Raw genomic sequence first — 20,192 nt, forward strand, 5'->3', positions numbered from 1 at the left:
GCAGTGTGTAGTTTTTGGAGAAGAAATTCAAACTCACAATTTTATTATTTACAATATTAATGAGGTAATAATACAAACTCAGAAATATTTATTTTTCCCATAACTGAATAAACAAGCTGTTCTCAGAGGAAAATAAAGTCCCCAGAACAGTTTGAAGCTACAAAGGTGGCAGGGTCCGCCACATATAAACAAAGTAAAACAGTATGAAACTGTGTCTTCCTTTAAGGTCAGTTTGTTTATTCAGTTTATTCCATCATGAAAACAAAGAGTTTGTTTATTTAGTTTGTTTATGCATAAAGAAATCAGTCAAAAACAATCTTTCTCTTTTGATTAAAATGTCTTCCCTAAAACTAGATAGTGTACCTTTAAAGAAATTAAGGTTTATGAATGTGACTCCAGATCCCATATTGTGCTTATTATCATTGGTGGACTATGACTAATAATCATAATCATAATAACCATGACATTTATGATAAAACAATAAAAACAAAGAAAAAGATCCTGACATGATATAGGCTGTATATTTTTCTGAAATGCATCATTATTCATAATGTGCATTTTTACTTTTGATACTTTAACTAGTTTTAACTAATATTTTGATGCCAATATTGTACTTTTATGGCGCAGCATGCAAACTGTAAAGTAACCATTAACTAAAGTAAGGAACTTGTTGTAAAGGAGTATAAGTAAAATATTTGCCTCCAGTAAAGTACCAGTACCTATTGATTGTAAGTACAGTAAGTAAATGTGCTTAGTTACATTTCATCACTGTGTGTGTGTGTGTGTGCGTGTGTGTGTGTGTGTGTGTGTGTGTGTGTGTGTGTGTGTGTGTGTGTGTGTGTGTGTGTGTGTGTCTGTGTGTCTGTGTGTGTGTGTGTGTGTGTGTGTGTGTGTCCTTCCCTCCCAGGTTGTTTTAGCAGGTGAATATAATGGGAACCAGTAAGAGCAATAAATCCTCCCAGTTTAGAGCTGACAGCTGCTGGGAGGCTTTTTCTGGTTCACCACCAGCAACACATCCATCTCTCCTCTTACAACTTTCTGTTACTCAGCTACATTTACTTTTCTTCACAAAAATGAGAATCTATTTAAATGAGTTCAGGTTCAATCAGTAATAAACATCTGTTTTCACAATCTGGTTACTAATCCACAAACCTCTCTGCGAACAGGTGCGAGAAAAATATTTTCTATTTTTTTTGTCTCTGCAGATCTTTAATAATCGACATCATCTCTGGGAAAAGTTTTTCATATGCCACATTCAGTTGCTTTCTTTACATTAAACACAACCTGAAAAGTGTTATCAAATACTTTTAACATAACGGTTGACATTCACTTTAACAGTTCACTATCCAGCGACATATATTTATTTTTATGTAACCACATATGAATCTCTGCTGTGCTCACATTACTGTCCGTGAACTAATGGAAGGAAGGAATGAAACAAACACAGATGGATGAAAGGAGCAGTCAGCTGTTACAGACTACAGCTGAGCTGACTCAGAGGAAATCAAGGACAGCAGAAAAAATCCCTCCACAGTTTAGTGAACTGAGCTTTCATTGTCCTTATAGAAGATCATGTGCTGGCTGGTTTTATTCTCTCTTCAAATGTCACAGAAGAGACTTTATAAATATCACACTTTGTCTCCTGACAGCAGAGTTCTGTTGATGAATTTGCTTCAGTTTACTGGCTCAATTGTTACTGACTGCAGCATTGTTTAAGACAATTATATCTTTCACATACTGTATAGTATCATCACTGTCATAGTAGTTAATAGTCCACTCTTAGACGTTTATACAAATCCCATAAAAAGACCATAACCAATGTGTTAGTCCATCTCAGTCTAAAGCCCATCGGTTCCTACTGAAGACATAAATCTTTAAATACAGTTCACAATAATTTTGTTCCATATTTTAAAAAGGCTCAATAATATTCTAAAACAGCTGGTTGCTGTAGTTTTTAGCAAACACAACTCATACAAGAGGAAAAAGAACATTTGTTGGGAACTATTTTTAGTGGCGGATTAATCCACATTTTTTGCTGTGAGTATTTGAGGCAGCAGAATGATTTATGTAGGATTGAGTCAAAATCAAGAACAGCGTGTGTTTGTGGTAATAAAGGAACATGTCACCCAGAGCAACACTGTCTCATTGTTGTGTTTTCCATGATTTTTGGGAAAACAATGGCGCTCTTTGCACAGTCGAAGAAGATAAATCAGCTTTGATACACACAATACTTCACTGTTGGTTTTGTTTTGTTTTTTTGTGAGATTTGTTGCCAATAAGAAAAGTTAGAACATTGCCATCCTATCCTCGCATTTAACCAAGCTTATCTAAGTTAAACCCAACCCTTTAAAAATCTCAACTAAAACTGTGTAGTCCTTGTCTTGGTCCTACATTGTCTAGAGATTCCTGAAGTGTTTGTTTGAGGCTCAGCTGCCGCCATTGACCCCTGTCAGGAATTCAACCAACAGCTTCTGAGGACAACTGCTACTGGTCCATCACACACACACACACTGAACCAAAACCTATAAACAGACCACAAAGCTGCAGTACTCTCATTCATCTCGCTTCTGCAGGCAGGAATCAGTCAGGATGGCAGAGTAAGTCCTGATCTGCACTGAGGAAACTTTCTGAATCGATAAAACTCAAAGAATTATGATGTAAATCTTATTTTCCTTCTTCTTCCTGTTTCTCTAAAGGAAAAAGATGTCGTCGAGCCGGAGGAGTCAGCTCAAGGTACAGTAAGATGGTGCTGATGAAGGCCTGGAGTTTTTTATTTGTTTTGTTTTGTTTTTATTTATGTTAAAAACTAAACACGTTCTTGCTGTGCTTGTAAAAGCAGTTTACTAAGTGTTTGATGGGAACATATTAAAATAGTACAGGACATGAATTAGAAGCTTGTACACATGAGGAACCATTAGCATTTATGAAACTGTTTTTTAATCATGAAACTGGAATTTTTAGTCCAGCAAATAAATACATCATGTTCCACAAACAACCTTTAGGACAATGCTGGTCAAGTGGTCATCTGTTGCGGTGGCTCCCGACTCTTTTTTTGGCTTGTGACCCCTCCAAACAGAGCGTGACCTATTGTCCTTTAACCTTTGGTTAAAATAAAGATATCTCAAAAGTTGGTATAAATGTTGAAGATCCTCAGATGATTATTTCTACTCACTTTTGGTGACCATCAGGTAAAAAAGGGTGATGAAAATGTCTGTGAATATTAATTGGCCTACATACCATGGTGTTTTTTAATGGGAGTATCCAACCTTCCACCTATAAATATGAGAACTCTATCTAATTCTTTTTTAAAAATCAGTTTCATATTACTTCTTTGTTGAACCAGGGTGTTAAGATTGAAATCTCTGATCTTGAGTGAGTTTTTCTGCTGAATAAATGGCAGAATAATTGTTACATGAAGCCAATAGTGAATATTTACAGGAGGAAAAAGTAAGGAAAAGAAGAAACTATATAAGAGGTTTTAATGCAGCATGTTGAAAATTTGTTACTGCAATTAAAATAATTACAATAAAATAAACACAGTAATACTTTATGCCTTCGTTGATGTGTTGACTTTGACTTGTTGATGTATTTCTGTACTGTGACTTCTTACGATAATAGACTTAATAGGGTTTTTGCATGTTTTAAGGACAGAATAGGATACATAAACAGTTAAAAACAGCAACACTGAATATCATAACACAAACACAGACCAAGACTCTCTCCTCGCCTTCCTCTCAGAGCTTGCTGCTGCAGATCGGTGAGGCGATGCTGGATGAGGAGGCACAGGAGGCCGAGAAGGAGAAGATGCAGTACATGGAGGAGAAGTGCCCCACCCTCTCCAACCCAGGCTGCATGCAGGAGCTCCAGGTAAACCTCCACCACCTGGATGCTGGGTGGAGGACAGAAACACTCAGATGATGAACATGGCTGATCTTTATCTTAGCAGGTTTATAAAACTGTAGAGCTGATATCCACTGTCAGTTCATGCTCTGGGCTAAATGTTTATGCATACTGTATTTGCCCATTACATGTAAACACATTACCATTTTAACAAACACATAATTGTTATATTTAGACATTCAAGAGCTGCTCCCAGGAGACACTGGTGGGGCATGGGGAAACAAAAATCCCATGGGAGCTCCTGTTGTTGAACACTAAAAATACAGACAGGAGAACCTCATGTTTGTTATGCTCCACTGTTGTTCAAATGAGTTTTGTGCTTTAATTGGGAACCACAAGACCAGTAAGCTTATAAGACTTCACTTGTACATTTAGTGAATCTGAATCCCTCCAGTCTCTCATAAGTGTCCCCTTGCTGTCAGTGCCAAGAGAGAAGCACAAATCAAGCATGAAGTTGGATGTGTTTACACCATATGAGGGCAACATTTAATTATGTCTCTATAGTACTTTCTCTTGGGCTTTAAAAGACCACATGTATATGTATTTAAAAAAACAAAACAAAACAATTAATTGTTTTTAAAATGCCTAAATGTTTATTTCCATGTCTTAATGTGAATCATAGCATAGAATGAACTCATAAATAGAGAACCGTTGAGATTAAAGTTCATTCAAAAATGTTTTCATTCTTATTTTCATAATTAACAGTGTGTATCAAAAGTATTGCATGGATTTCCCCTCATCTTTTTTAGCCTCTTTCAGCTCAATGTTTTGACTTTAACAAGAGCTAAAACGAGAGGCAATATAGTATTTTTATCATCAGTTTCATCAGTTTCACCAGAATAAATCATACAGTTGTTTTGTATAGGCTGGATGTGTAAATAAGCACATGTACAAGTTTTGCTAACAAGTTTATGAACAACTTTATACTGTAAGGTAATAATATGTCCAGGCTGTGTTTCAACTTGTTCCACTGCCCCCAAGTGGCAAAAACAAGGAGTAAAAAAATCAATCAATGCAGCTTCAATTTGAAATATCTTGATGTTTAGAGAAACCTATATACTGTGGCTTTATATATGTATTAATCTACATGCTATATTGTAACACAAAATAATTTAACACATAGTAAGAGTAGGGGGTGGCAGAAAATTGGATTAGTAGCATAAAGTGTTGAGAGTGGATCCTCTGCTTAGTGCATCAGCCTTGTATGTGAATAAAGTTTCAACCATCACTTCTCTCTTTTCCTTTCTACTTCAACACCAGGAGCTGTGCCGGAAACTTCACAAGCAGATTGATTTGGTGGATGAGGAGCGATACGACATGGAGACCAAAGTTACAAAGTCCAACAAGGAGGTACGTCTTCTGAGGTTAATTGAAGTTTGGTGAAAGATCACACCAGCGTCATTTGATTTTCATATAACTCCCAATGAATCAAATAAAAACAGCCTCAAGAAACTAAACTAGTATCACCAAAATTATACATATATAGCTACAAGATTTTAAAACGCTTTACATAATTTTTAAATGTGGATGGATTTTCAAGACTACCCATGCCATTTAAGAAGACCATGTGTTGTTGATACACGCACAACACACATGTCTGAGTAAGTGTCTCCTCTGTCAGATTGATGACCTGAAGTTGATGGTTCAGGAACTGAAGGGTAAGTTTAAGAAGCCGGCCCTGAAGAAGGTGCGGATGTCGGCCGACACCATGCTGGCTGCTCTGCTGGGCTCCAAACATAAAGTGTCCATGGACCTGAGAGCCAACCTGAAGCAGGTCAAGAAGGAGGTGAAAGAGGAGGTGGGTGCTCCAGATTTTACATCAGACACTGAAGGAAAATTAGGGCACAATTAAATTTAATTTCGTTTTATTGATTCCTTGTGCTCCTCTCAATTGTGTGGTTTCATCTCTCAAATCAGTTTTTGGCTCATTAATACACAACAGTAATTTAGATTAATATCAAGCAATCACAACAACAGACCCGACTAAAAATCATAACCCTTCACAAACCATTTATCATTAGATTATTGATGTGAATCTGATGCTTTTCTTTCCATGTGTTTCTCTCAGGAGAAGCAAACAGGCGACTGGAGGAAGAACATTGAAGACAAGGCCGGGATGGACGGCAGAAAGAAGATGTTCGAGACAGAAGCTTAAACATCACTGTGTTGTTCTGCTGTTTATTAGCATCATTCATTTATGTGTATTATGTGAATCCAAGCTGTTGGAAAATTGTACAAATGATGGAATAAATATGTGGTGTGAAGCCTTTGTATGTTTCATGATGATAATTTGATAAATCTTTAAATAGAAAAAGGCTGGGACAGAAAACATTGTATGTGTGCTCTACAAGGATAAATCAAGACAAACACATTTAAGGACCACAAATGATAACAATGACACAAGTTAAGTTATGTAAGTACAACAGTAAACTCGAAAGGAATAAAATAAACAAGTTAAACAAATAATAGACAGGCATTTCATTAGTGTAAAAAACATTAACTTGGCACTACTTTTTTTAGTGTTTTAAATAGACTGCATATGTTTATTGTTATCATTTCATTACTTTTGTAACAGAGGTAGTAAGTGTTTTGCCTGTAAACACATCATGGGAACACTGAAACATGTGTGAACATGGATATTCAGAAGATTAGTAACACAGACGTGGTGTATTTCTTGCCATTCTTGACAAATGCTGCTTATGTTTTCCTTGTTGGCCGCAGAACTCCAGGTCAATTATACATATATACATATATATATATGGGAATTTGCATGACTAAACACTGGATTAGGTTGAAATGTGTCCTGAAAATCAATGAGACTCTAAGAAACTTGCCTGAGCAAAGTCATTTTCAAAAATCCACATCTCCACTAGTTTTCACTTTCTTGTAGCCAAACTTTGTTTCTGTGTAGTATTAATGCAGCTCCATTGAATACAGATGATAATTGGTCCTCCATAGAAAATTGAATGCCACAGATCATGTTGAATATAGCAGAATATGAAAACTAGTGGAGATAAGAATTTTTGAAAATGACAGATTCTTCATTTGGGTAAAAAATGACTTAATTTTATTATTTTATTACTGTTTACCATTCAGCACCAACTATTTAAATAAAAACATGTTTCCATGCAAGTTTCCTTAGGGTCTCATTGATGTTCAGGACAAATTTCAACCCAACCTAGTGAAAAATGAGTGATTGGTGAGGCTGAGAATACACATACAAGGAATCACAAAAAGCCTGAAATTCAATCAAAAATTTAGACTTAGACGACTTTATTAATCCTTTTGGGAGGTTCACTCAGGGAAGCTCCATGTCACACACAGCACTGTTAAACACATATACAGTAAGATAAGTATACATATAAATAAATAAATATAATATATAAATATATATATAATATTTGGAGTCCAGCTGTAGGATTTCTCAAGTTCCCATGAATTTTATAAAAGTCTTGACATGTTTTTTTTCTTCCAGAAATTGTGGGTCAGTGGTTTTTAATGTGTTTGTCATTATATTTGTTTACAATAAAGTTTTGGGGTGTTTTTTCTCGCTCACGTGACAACATGTGACGTCACGAGCAGACCCTGTGATACGCCTGTATGGAAGAAGAAGGAAGTGAAGTGAACCATTCAAGACAACAGAAAGACACGATTTGTGAGATTTAAAGACAAGTATCTGTAAATCCCCCTTCAAAGGAACAAGAGAAGGTCTTTGTAAAGTAGCGCTGCTGGACGCTGACTTCCCCAACGAAGAGCCAAAATGACGGCGGCGGTGTTTTTCGGCTGCACCTTCATTGCCTTCGGCCCAGCCATCGCTCTGTTCCTGTTTACCATCGCCCGGGAGCCCCTGAGGGTCATCTTCCTCATAGCAGGGTGAGATACCCATCAAAGTTGGGGGAGAGTAAACTTATGCTCATGATAATAGAGTGCTACCGACACTATTATCACGTTTTTAATCAGATAAAACACAGTATTTACTAGAGCTAGCTAGCTAGCTAGCTAACAGACCGCTTCATTAGCTAGCTGCTACTGTTAGCTTCCATTTAATTGTTATCTCTGAAGCAAAAATTCCCTAAACTCTGTTGTTCCAACTTCTCAATTGTAAATATTTGTATTTCTCCTTGACCTAAAGTCAGTAATACTATAAAGAATCAGTTCAGGTCAGATAATCTGTTTTTCTAGGTTATCTCAGTGCTCAATGCTATAAGGTGCCATTCTGATCTCAGTGATTATGACATGAACATTCATGTCCTGCTGTCTCCTACTTGGTAAGCCTTCAAGCTGTATCTCATTCTCAGGCTGGTATTGTGCCAAAAATGGACAGCCTGTCGAAAAGTGAATACCCTATAGGAATTGCCTACTTTAAAGCATTTACTTAGACTGTAAGGCTGGATGTCACAGCCATTTGTGATTAATAAGAGCTTGAGAAAGTCTTAATCAAAGATAACCAGGTCAGTATAGATGCCGTGCAACATAGATCTGGCAGAGTCATTGGACTGAAATCAGACAAAATACCATATTCAGTAATCCTCTCAGATGCCATAATTAAATTAATGTCATATCTGCCTGAGTATTTTTTCCCCCCATATAACTAATTGAGTATTTCTTGTTATTTTCCTTCCAGAGCATTTTTCTGGTTGGTGTCTCTGTTGCTGTCCTCTCTGGTGTGGTTCATCTCTGTTCAGATCAGTAATAAGGACAGCGCGGCGCAGCAAAAAGGTCTCCTCATCTTCGGCGTGGTGCTGTCCGTCCTGCTGCAAGAAACCTTCCGCTTCGCTTACTACAAGCTGCTGAAGTAAGGCGCTGCCACAGTGTTCACAGCTTTCTGACGGTTTTACACATAGTCGTCTTTAACACTGTCTCTGTCACAAAAAATTCACATAATCACTCATCACTATTCAGTGTGAATCTTTTCATCTGGCACTGAGTCTGTTACCAACGTTTTCCTCGTCTCAATCAGTTTAGAGTTGTATGTTTTGGTAGAAACAAAGTCAATCTTATATATTAACATACACATACTACAACATAATTGTACACAGGATATTCTTTGCAAATCTTACTGATTTTGTAGTGGGTGCTTAACAAATCAACATACTTAACCACTTTATATGAAAAAAATATTATGTAATATGTGGTTAAGTCAAAAGTGAATTAAACTGTGACTTTAAAATGCTGCTGCCAGTTAGAAAGCAAAACAGTTTTCCAAAGATAAAACCCTTTTTTCTGTTTTCTAAGATCTTCCTGCACCTGTCACACCAGCTCTGTTTTCTTTGTGTGTTGTTTCATGGGTCAGTACTGCACGTGAACATCGGACTCAAATATCAGATGTAGTTAAATATGCACTCTGCCTTATTTGAGTTTACCTGAATCAAAATCTGCTGAGAATGAGGTTTTAGCTCAGAATTGGAAAATTCTATTGAGCATCAGCAGCCACCAGAGGCCACTAAAGTTTTATAATCTGTGTTAATCCAGTTGTCTGAATGGCCACTGATTCAGTATTTCAGTATTATTAACAGTATCGTTGCCGTATCGCTGTTTTTTTAGACCTTATAGCACAAACTGATATGCTAAAAATTACTGCTGATGATTTTCAAAAGCAATTTGTTGTTTCTGAATTGTGACAGTAAACATGCAGAGACTTGAAACTTGTTTGCACACATAAAATCAGTTTTTGTTGATGTTGTCATTTTTAAAAAATTTTTTGCCTAGTTGTATTAATCTACGCTTGTAACTTTGTAAGTGCTTGTCAGTAAGAAGTTATTTCAGATTCAGGGCTGCAAGTGACAATTATAAAGACTCCTGTTTGAAACATTTTTAAAAAGTTAAACATTAAGTCGTCTTACAAGAAAAAAGGGAACCTCTGCACTCTCATCATCATCATCATCATCATCATCATCATCTTCATACCTTGATGAGTATTTTCCCAGGATGTTTTTCTGTCCTCGTGTCCCAGTTTGGTCCAGTTTCCCACCTTTAGTCCTTTTCTGTTAAAGGGTCATTGTTGCAGCTCATATCATCTTCCACTGACTGACACACATATTTCCTATTGATGTTCTTGTTTACGACACAGTGAAACTTAGGACTAAAACACTGATGTGTGTGCTTGTGTGTGCTTTCCTGCAGGAAGGCAAATGAAGGCCTCCTCACTCTCAGTCAGGAGGAAACCATGCCGATCTCCATACGGCAGCTGGCCTACGGTACAGTTAGTCTGCACTTCACTTCACTATATCTGTTGCTTTTTTTATTCAACACTGACTGTAGTTGCATGTTGCTCTGTGAAAGGTGCTGCTGCTGAACAGGATGATGGAATCCGATGAGTGACCACTGATCACCTTTTGTCTCTTGACATCTGTGTTGACATTTGAGAGTTTGAAAATCATGTTGCTAACTGTTTTTGGCCATTAAGTTTTTTTTATTTTTCTTAAAGTGGCATTTCACTGATTTTACATATCAAATTAATACTTGTCATGGAAGTACTAGTACGCAGCCTGTGAACACTTGAAAGATGTGGACATTTACAAAGCATTGAGGCACTATGGACTGAAAGTCAGGACCTCGATGCCTCTGCTGCTTCGTTTTAACTACTCTTTTATAAAAGTCTGGGTCTCTTGTGTCTCATAGAAGTACGATACTAATTCACTAGATCCTTTACATTTTGTTAATAAAGAATTAATATATACACTGAGGGAGATATTTTACAGTTATAAAATAAACTTCTCAGTGCTGACTGGTGGACAAAAAATCTGAGCAAGACACTTTTTCTGTCTCTAAATGATCTTAAACACCAAATCCAATGCCAAATGTAGCATTGGAATAAAACTCTCCCCTGCTGTTGTTTTGTTTCAGTGTCTGGCCTTGGCTTCGGCTTCATGAGTGGAGCGTTCTCGGTTGTGAACATCCTGGCTGACTCTGTGGGGCCGGGGACTGTCGGGATCCATGGAGACTCTCAGCACTACTTCCTGTCCTCAGGTAGCATTGCCCACAGTGATGTCCAGTTAGCTGCAGTGTGTAATTTGACACTGTAATGTGTGTATGTGTCTTTGTCCTACCCAGACATAGATGAATTTGTGTCAAAACACTCCGAGAATGTTTTTAGTTTGTGAAGTCGGTAAACTGTTTTGGCTCTCTACTCATACAAACCAAATGTAAAATGTTCCTGCCCCCTTTCATAGAGGCAAGTTAAGGAAAAGTGCATCCTAGTAATGCAATAGTGGGAATATGATGAGGATTAACTTAGTTGGAGTTTACACAATCCTTCATGTAACCCTTTGACTCTTTCAGCCTTCATGACCATGGCCATCATCCTGCTTCACATGTTCTGGGGCGTTGTCTTCTTTGATGCCTGTGAGAAGCAGCGCTGGTGGGCCGTGGCTGCTGTCGTCATCAGCCACCTCATCGTTTCCTGTCTGGTGAGTGTTGCTAAGGGTGAGGGACGGGGTAATGAAAACTGGGTTTGTGGTTACTTAAGTTCATGTAAATAAAAAAAAAAAGCACTACATCAAAACAAGAAGGAAATTGGAAAAAGAGCATAGAGTGGTTATCTTTGTATGTATTTTCATGTTTTGTGTTTATCTGTTTCTCTTCTCATGCAGACCTTCCAGAACCCCGAGTACGTCGCCAGCCTGGTTCCAACCTATGTCATCTTGTTCCTGATGGGCATTTGGGCGTTTTACGCCGCCGGTGGTTCACTCAGGAACCTCAAACTCTGCCTCACCTGCAAAGATAAGGACTTCCTCCTCGCCAACCACCGGCCCAGATAACGCAGCACACCAGCAGTGTGCAGGACTCTCAATCCAAAGATCCTCGAGTTCACATACACACATACACTGAATGCAGAGCAGAAGGAGTGTTAAATCCTCTGGTAGTCTGCTGTTTCACTTAAGAGGCAAACCTAAGGAAACTAAGATGGGAGTCAAGTTTGATTCACGTTCGGCTCATTTTTTTTGTATGGATTTAATTTACATCTAATTATGAGATTCTGTTAAAAAAAACTAAATATCTCTTTGGCTGATAGTGCCCCCGGTTTGTTGGCTGATGCACTAGAAGATCCAACAGATGAACACACCTACAAAGATATTTCAAGTTGGCGACACTCCTTATATTCTGTACATACCCTAATGTTTTCTGACAGCTGTCTTCTTTCAAATGTGTCAAATCATTCAAACACTTTGTGTAAATATTTATGCATTTTTAATTCCCTGATGTGTAGATAGTGTGAAGTTTTAGCTTTTTTTTCAAGATATGACACCGTCTTTAATCTGTATGAGAACTTGCCTTTGAATTAAAAATGAACATTGATTTACAGAAGCTGAGAGGGGACATGACTGATTTGTTTTATTTAGTTATCTGGAGGTCACTCCCTCTGTAGGACATATTGTGGCTTCAGTTCTAAGCTTTCTATTTCTTAATATAACATAACTGACAGATATTTGATAACAAATCTAATTACAAATGTTCCTTCTGCTATCAAGAAATATCACGTTTTGTCCTGCTGCTGTTGGCATCCAGAGAGGCGAGCAGCTCTGAGACCCTGAGTGACTGTAAACTGAAGAGAAACAGAAGATTGATGGATCCTCAATTGATCAAAGATTCCGATATTCCCCTCAAAAAGCTCTGATACATGCAGTAGCTGTCAGCCATCTCATCTGTTATCTTGTGAAAAAAACATCTTTTATCTCATGATTTTGAGAAGAAAAATATTTAATACAACTGAGGGATGAGATACTGGATTCAAAAACTCTCAGCTTCCATACAGATTATCACTATTAGATCAGAAATGGTTCATGTACTTGATTCCTCACTCCTCTGTGTACGCAAACCCACAGTTATTCATTCATAAATAAGACCCTGAACAGGTGGAAGTGTTGGCTGAGTGATCTTTGAATGAGTCTCTGATATGCTAAAATTCCAAACAATGAGTGTTTTCCTTTGCACCTGATTTTGTTTGTATGGATTCAGGTCTGATGTGTTTTATGAGGATGAGATTGTTGTCAGCAACTAGTTACAGATGTAAATTGTAACCTTTTGTGTTCAGCATGATTCCTGCTTTGTGCTGCCACTTTACTCCAGATAGCGTCTGTTTTGGTTTATTCACACAAGTAGATAAAATACCTACTTTCTGTTGGCAGTTTATTAGGTACACTTTGCTAAAATTTAGTGACTCATTTTGTGGTGCTGTTGATCTGTATTCCTTTTTACTGACAAATCTTTATCAGCAGTGGGCAGCGGAAGCACAGTGCCCGAGGACCAGCTCCAGATGGAGGCCAGTGCCTTAATCTAATGTGCATGTTTCTGATGATGGAGGAAACTCACCCAAGCATGGGGAGAACATGCAAACAGAAGGGCCCTGCCCCAGCCAGGATCAAAACCTTCAGTGTCAACCGCTGCAGCATCAATATATAACATATTCATGCTGTCCTCAGGAAAAATAGAAAAGCTAGAAGCAGAATACTGACTTTTTTTTGGCTGAACCCCAGACCGAGTTCTGATGAGTGATACAAGCAGTTTCCATATTTTATCTAGTTTCTGTAAAGAACTTCATTTTCAGCTCTACATTGTACTGAACCTCTTCCAACGCTCATAGGATGGGGGCAAAGCGTGCCTTAAATTTAAGAGAATTAAAGGGTAGCTCCATCAATTTTACACACTAAACATATAAATTGTGTTTACAGGCCTCGGGGAGTACCACTTTATATAAGGAAAAAATAGTAAAAGCTTTTTATGGCTCCAGAGGATGCTGCATGCAATCTGATAAATTGCCTGCGGTGATGTCACTCAGCGACCCAGTTGCATTGTGGGTAATGTAGGTGCGTAAGTTTTGAAAGATTTCATGGATTAAAAAAGTTGATATGTGGCTTCCTCTGGAGCCTCAATGTGTAAAATTGATGAGTTACCTTTTAAATGTTTAGCTAGCTTGGTCCTTCAGGCCATGGAATGGTGACACGCAACTGAAAACTCCTTGTTGTGTAGACATTGTTGATCTGTTAACTTTTCTCCAGCATCATCATCAGGTCAAAATTTTGTTTTGTCGAATACTTTGGGTGATGACCACTGACGAGGCATTTCAGGAGCAATGTCTTCTGTTGGAGAGAGGGGCTTCTGTTGTTACACACTTTGACCTTTTTTATTTTCAAGATCTTTTCCATGTACAGTACAGGAGCATTTATAAAACACTGAAGGAAAGGAATACAGGTCTCCTTTAAACTAAAATTGTGAACATGGCATTACACTTGCTAAACCTCAGCATGTTTGTATATTGATGTTAGCATTTATCTTAAAACACCATGTGCCTCAGTACAGCCTCACAGAGCTGTTAACATGCCTGTAAACTCTTATTAATATTTAAGTCTTCAGTAGGTAGTTGTGCATTTGGGGGCTGAGTGTCAAACAGGTTAGTGAGGTCAGAGAGTATTGAGATAAAATATTATCAGACGTATTGTTCAGGTGCACAACATCTAACTTCATGCAGAAACACATAAATCTACAGAAAACAATCAGTCATTTCATGGGAGCTTTAATGAGCCGTCTGCAGGGCACAAAGCAGGCGCCAGCTTTCCTGTACACTGCATGTGTGTGTGTGTGTGTATGTGTGTGAGTGTGTGTGTGTGTGTGTGATGGGGCAAAAGCCTTGTACGCCTCAGAGGGATGCTTCAGTCTCCACGCCCTTAAAGACAAGGACCTGAAGCAGTGTGTGTGACAGAGCAACAGACTAATCGCACTTAAGAATCAGACACACTTCCAGTTTTTTAATGCTGCCTCTTAAAACCTACCTCCACTCTGCCCCCCTCTCTGCTGGTCCTGTTTCCATTTATGAAAGCAGACACCTCCTGGCTGGGCGACACAAAGCCTGTTGGGGTCTCTGAGGGCTTCAGTCAGTCAAAGGCCTTTTTACCCAGACAGCAGACAGACAGACAGACGCAGGAGTTTCCTCCAGACTTTCACATGCTAATACAAATCCGTGCAGCTGGTGACACTGGGGTCACTAGTGATATGAAAGGTGTGTGTTTCCTGTCAGGTATTAGGAGGCAGTATGTTTGGGTTCAGATCAGGTCGTCACAGTCTGAACAGCATCCAGAGGACACCCAACAAAGAAGGAAATATTAAAGGCCCAGTGTGTAGGATTTAGGAGGAACTCTTGGCAGAAAGTGGCAAAAAAAAAAGCCAAAGCAAATTAACCAAAAGCTGCAGTTCCTGTAGTGAACCCCTATGAGAGCCCATGTTAAAATGTTTACAGCCTGGTACAAAAAACTGTTTTGGTGTCTTAAGGTCATGCATAATTAAGGGCTTTGAGTGACAGCTAGCCGAGAGCTGTGGCTGTGTTTGTGGTGTTGATGCCTTTTGGAGAATTTTTAATGCAGATATCAGACAAATAATACGGCTTGCTGTGTGCATAATAACACTAACAGACCGGAGCGGAGGGACAGATGCTGGTGTTTTGGATTGATGACTGACCCTGTTAGCGTTAACTGGCAAAACTCTGCCGAAGCTGCCATGTTCGCCTCAAGCTTCAGAAGGAACAAAGACCCAGAGTTCAGGGGGGCATGCAGAGTTTTTTTTAAAAACTTTTGTATTAAAAAGAGGATGTAGCTTCACTCTCGCTTCTCAAGCTGTCTGCAGCAAAGAGGTGCCGAAATCCACTGTTACGTACTGTTATTCTTTATGTGACTGCTGAATGGAGAGGAAATGGAGAAAAGATGGTTAGAAGACAAAACTGAACACAAACACAAACACAGACACACACACACGCCCTTGGTGCTGACTGTTTGCTCGTTATCTTGAGTGTAATGTACAATAATGTATTCAGGCTGTTTGGGCCCAATACACCCTCAAACTCATGCAAGTAACTAAAATAAACAAAAATGATCCTGCAGTCAAACTCACCTGAATGACATGAGGCAGAATTGGCTCATATTTATGTGTGAACACAGATAGTTTTCTAGCCTGAGCTAGCTTGGCAGCTTCTAGCTAGGTGGTTCCATTATTGATTAGCCAGTAGAAGGAGGAGTCAGGTACTGCCAAGATGGGACAGCTGGTACCACCCACTCATTCTGGCTCTTCAGAAACCTATGGGTGACATCACGATGACGGCAGAAATGGACTATAATAACAATCATTATGTTTTATCAGTGTATTATCACCTGAAACTGAGAATTTTTTTTGTTATTACCGAGCGTTTTATATCTTTAGTGGGAGTGGGTCATCCTCTATGGATTCCGACATCTTACACTGCCATGTTTCTACGGTAGCCCAGGAAGGAACAAAAAAGCAAAAACTGACCCTAGAGAGACCTATTGCATTTTTAGTGGCTGGGGTGAGGGGTGTTAAGCTGGTTGCAATGTGCAACTACACCACTAGATGCCACTAAATCCTACACGCTGGACCTGAAATGTTTTCCGTTTGAAACATCTAAATGTATTTTGGAAAATGAGTCTTGATCTGAGGAGAACTCCTCAGGTCAAGACTCTGCTGTCCAGACTCTGCTGGTCAGTTCGAACTGAAGAAGCCTCTTGGATGAGAGGTGAAACGTCTTCAAGAAACTGTTCAACAAGTCCAGTTGCCTACGACACAGCACTCAGAATTACCATGGCCTGGATGACTGAGAACCTTCATCAACATCTCTCTCAAATATGTGAAATGATAATTCAACCCCATCACAGCAATGCAAACGTTTGATTAATAAACAACATGTAAACTGGAGTTAAAAAGATTATTAGGTCAAACATTTACGTAGAAAGCACCAGAAATGGCCAGACAGTCTGCTTGCACGTTTAAATTGCAATGTTGACATTTTGGTCAGGTTTAGTCAATCAAAGTCTTCCTTAATATGTGATACTTTGAAAATTGCGTATTTTTTCATTGTTTAAAATATGACTTTTAATTAAGGATTCATCTTGTAAGTTTCATCTTGTCTGATGGTCTCTGCTGCCTCACATGCCGCTGTAATGCTCCACTGACTGTGGACCACAGGGGGGCGCTGTTCTCATGGCTTCTGCTCAGTGTCACCACTGCACAGTTACACCTGTCAGTTTATGTTTGTAAGGTTTGATTCAGACTTTGTGTAAACAGCAAACTGAGCCTGGTCCAAGTCACGTCACTGTGGTTAGTTATATGTGGATTTAAATGATATTAAACCAGTAAATCAAACCTAACCTGGAAACACAGCTGGTTTATTTCATATCTTCAGCCGGGGCTCAGATCATCAGTATCGGAGCACCGCTGCTTGTGTGTTATCGCCCTGTCTCAGCCACGCCCACCCGCGCGCCCACCTGTGCATATTTTATGCTAATGAGCAGGTGCCTCGGTTCTTGAGGCGCGCGGCGGGCCGCTCGGGGATGAGCCGGATGGAGCAGCGCAGGGAGCAGCGGGAGTCCAGCCGGAGGCTTTTCAACAGGTGATGCTGTCCAAACCCGACTGACTGCGGATCCGCGAAACACGAATGGATCCCTATTTAAGACGGAGCTGGAGAAGGCTTTTCCACTTATTATCTTTGTATTTTGTCCTAATTTATCAAGGTGAGTCACAAACTTTGAGTCCGAGCTGCTGTTCTGGAAGATTAAATGGAAAATACAAAGAAAGATTTTATAATTGTTCCGTTTTAAAGTTCAGAGTAAATCAGATGTCAGCGGGTTCATCTCTCACATGTCAGCTGAGCGTCTTCTCTAGTCTCAACTGTTCTCTCTTGTCTTAATGTGGATTCTCTCTTTTCACTTTATTTGATCTCCTTTTATTTGAGTTACATTGACGTGATCAATTTTTATTTATTCAGACTATCTTATATTTTATTGTTTTTTCTTGATTTCAGCGCATCTGTCCTGGGGTGTTGAGAGAGTGAACCTTTCTAACTTGGGAGAATTTAATAAGTGAGTTATTTTATTTTTTAAATATTGAATTATCTTAGTATCATTGTGTGTTGTTTTATTAATTTTGATTTAATTTTAATAGTTTAGTTTAATGTCAAAAAATGTATACAAGCTACATGTCATTTACATTTAGAATTATCTATTTTATATTTTATTATATATATTTTTTCCCATTTCATATTTTTTTTTAATAATTTCAATTAGCAATAATAACAATAGTTAAAATAACCTACTAATACAAATATTAACAATAACAACGCATGTTATTGTTGTAACAAGGGCTGAAATAATTGACGCTTAATCAATTAGCCGATCAACAGAACATTAGAGGGCAACATTTTTTTATAGTTGATTAATCATTTATTTTATTTTTTAAGCAAAAAATTGTCAAAAATGACAGTTTTGTTGCTTCTCAAGTGTTAATATTTTCTGTTTTTGTCCTCTATATGGAAGTTGAGTGACAGAAGATTTTTAACCTTTGGACTGTTTGGTTGCACAAAATATGTCAACACAGGCTTTGCAAAATTGCAAGCTGCATATTTCAATGTTTTCTGACGGTTTATAGACCAACTGGTCAGTCAGCTGATCGAGAAAACAATCTGCAAATCAAATTGATATTGAAATGATTGTTAGGTGCAGCCCTGGTTGTTTTAGGTTGCTCTTAGTCAGTAGTATTTCACGGAGCAGGCAGTGCTCGTCTGGTTGATTGATAGTTAGGTTTTTTTTGTTATTTGGTGTTCTGGTCGGTTCGTGGTTGGTGGTGGGTTTGTGGTGTCAGGGGGAATGCTGCAGCGGGAACAAACCTCTCCTTGTTCTCTCTGTCCCAGCAGCGGGAGCAGCAGGATAAAGCAGCAGAAATGGGACACCGCTTCCCAGGGAGGGCAGGTAGGCAGCCGCATTGATCATTGATGCTGATGGAGCTGCTTCAGGCGGCAAACACACAGCCAGAGATCACCCCAAAAATCTGCATCGCTCACACCAAAACACAGAGAAAAGGAAACAACAACCGTCACCTGAAGGGATTTTATTCCAATAACTTATGCTCAGTATTCCTGTATAAACTTCAGATATATTCACTAACTGCTTATAGATGTAGCTTCACAACAATATATACATAACAGTAGATGTATAGCCAAATATTTATACAATTTAAATATACACAAGGTTGTAAATATACACCCTCTGCAGATAGATAACAGATGGCATTGTGTAGCTTTAGACGCAGATTGTTGACATGTTTTTCTATCATATGGTTAAGAAAGTGGCAGTCATTATTTTTTTTATAGGTTTTTCAGATACTATTTGACAAATCAAATTCAGTTTAAAAATGTCTCGTCACGTTGTATTTAAATGCTTTTATGTTGGTATTTTAAATGATAGTTTTCTTTTGTACAAACATACATGTCATGTGTATGTTTGCACAAAAGAAAAACCACAAAGAACGGACAAGTTTCCCATGAGACCTGGCCGAAACTACACCTCGATGACACGTAAAGATATGACCTGATGTGCATTTAAAGGCATGCAAAAGTAGTAAAATTGCTCCAAGTGACATTTGTTCACCGGATGCCGACATGTGAGGGAGTCCCAGCAGGAATATACAGTAGCTGGTCTGTTGTCTCAACCTTCTTCTATCTGACCCTCCATCTGCCTGAATGTGGTCGCTCCTTTTGTCCGGCTTCCCTTTGGCTCAGGGAGGCGTGAGAATCCGGTCCAAACTATAGGGGTTAGTAAACGAACAAAGCAATTAGTAGCACAGGTCAGGAGATCTATCTCATGTCAGATCTCTGAGCTTTAACTTCGCCCTTAGTTCAATCAATGCATCGTGACATCTGCTGTGTTCGAGTCTGACCTGCTAAGTCTCGATATCTCCTGATACCGATCACTGATTAATAATGCATAGCCACACACCTCATACCCTCCCACCCTTCACTCTTAGCATCTGCTTTGTTCCTGCTCTTTGAGATGAAAGACTTGGTTTGAGAGCTCAGGTATCCAGGTAGAAAAAAATGTCCGACTGATGGTTTCTGTGAATGTCAATATTTTTTAATTAAAGCTGCTGTTACTTTGTATTTTCTGCTTAATATCTGTCCATCAAAATAAGGACAGTTTTCATGTGAAAAGGCTCCAGATATTCAAACCAACCCAAGTTTTTTTTCCTTCTGGGACGGCTTAATTTCAGCACGGCAAACTGTAAAACCTGGTGGCTAAAACATATTCACATTTTATTTCAGAAAACTTCTCCATAAACATCCCCTCACTTCATATATCATACAACAAAGATCCTCCGAAATGGGAAAAACACACGGGGGAGGTGGTGGAGGGGAAGGTGGGGTTTGTCGACCTGGATGGGAAAGCTGAGTTGGAAGTCACAGAGGAGTTGTTAATGAAGGCTGGATGACAGCTCTTTTCTCTCCAGCCTCTTCTTTTCCC

At 38.8% G+C, this 20,192-nt stretch overlaps 3 protein-coding genes across 3 annotated transcripts in view; all 3 read left to right on the forward strand.

Annotated features, from left to right (window-relative positions):
• The first annotated feature begins 929 nt into the window (after positions 1 to 929).
• Positions 930 to 6,055, forward strand: LOC140994766 (troponin I, fast skeletal muscle-like). The gene is made up of 7 exons (XM_073464542.1): positions 930 to 1,040; positions 2,578 to 2,597; positions 2,697 to 2,733; positions 3,739 to 3,867; positions 5,161 to 5,250; positions 5,522 to 5,698; positions 5,969 to 6,055. Exons 1-7 carry the CDS (start codon positions 930 to 932, stop codon positions 6,053 to 6,055), a joined length of 651 nt encoding a protein of 216 aa, XP_073320643.1.
• A 1,434-nt stretch (positions 6,056 to 7,489) lies between these two features.
• On the forward strand, positions 7,490 to 12,207 carry aph1b (APH1B gamma secretase subunit). The gene is made up of 6 exons (XM_073464334.1): positions 7,490 to 7,773; positions 8,525 to 8,695; positions 10,024 to 10,097; positions 10,747 to 10,869; positions 11,182 to 11,309; positions 11,493 to 12,207. Exons 1-6 carry the CDS (start codon positions 7,661 to 7,663, stop codon positions 11,658 to 11,660), a joined length of 777 nt encoding a protein of 258 aa, XP_073320435.1. The 5' UTR covers positions 7,490 to 7,660; the 3' UTR covers positions 11,661 to 12,207.
• Positions 12,208 to 17,231: 5,024 nt separating this feature from the next.
• otog (otogelin) overlaps positions 17,232 to 20,192 on the forward strand; it is a 52,430-nt gene continuing 49,469 nt past the window's right edge. Inside the window, 2 exon segments of the mRNA XM_073463825.1 lie at positions 17,232 to 17,290; positions 18,587 to 18,644. Of these exon segments, the coding sequence (XP_073319926.1) occupies positions 17,232 to 17,290; positions 18,587 to 18,644 (117 nt within the window).

Source organism: Pagrus major, chromosome 4 (assembly GCF_040436345.1).
Source record: "Pagrus major chromosome 4, Pma_NU_1.0".
Classification (NCBI taxonomy): Eukaryota; Metazoa; Chordata; class Actinopteri; order Spariformes; family Sparidae; genus Pagrus; species Pagrus major.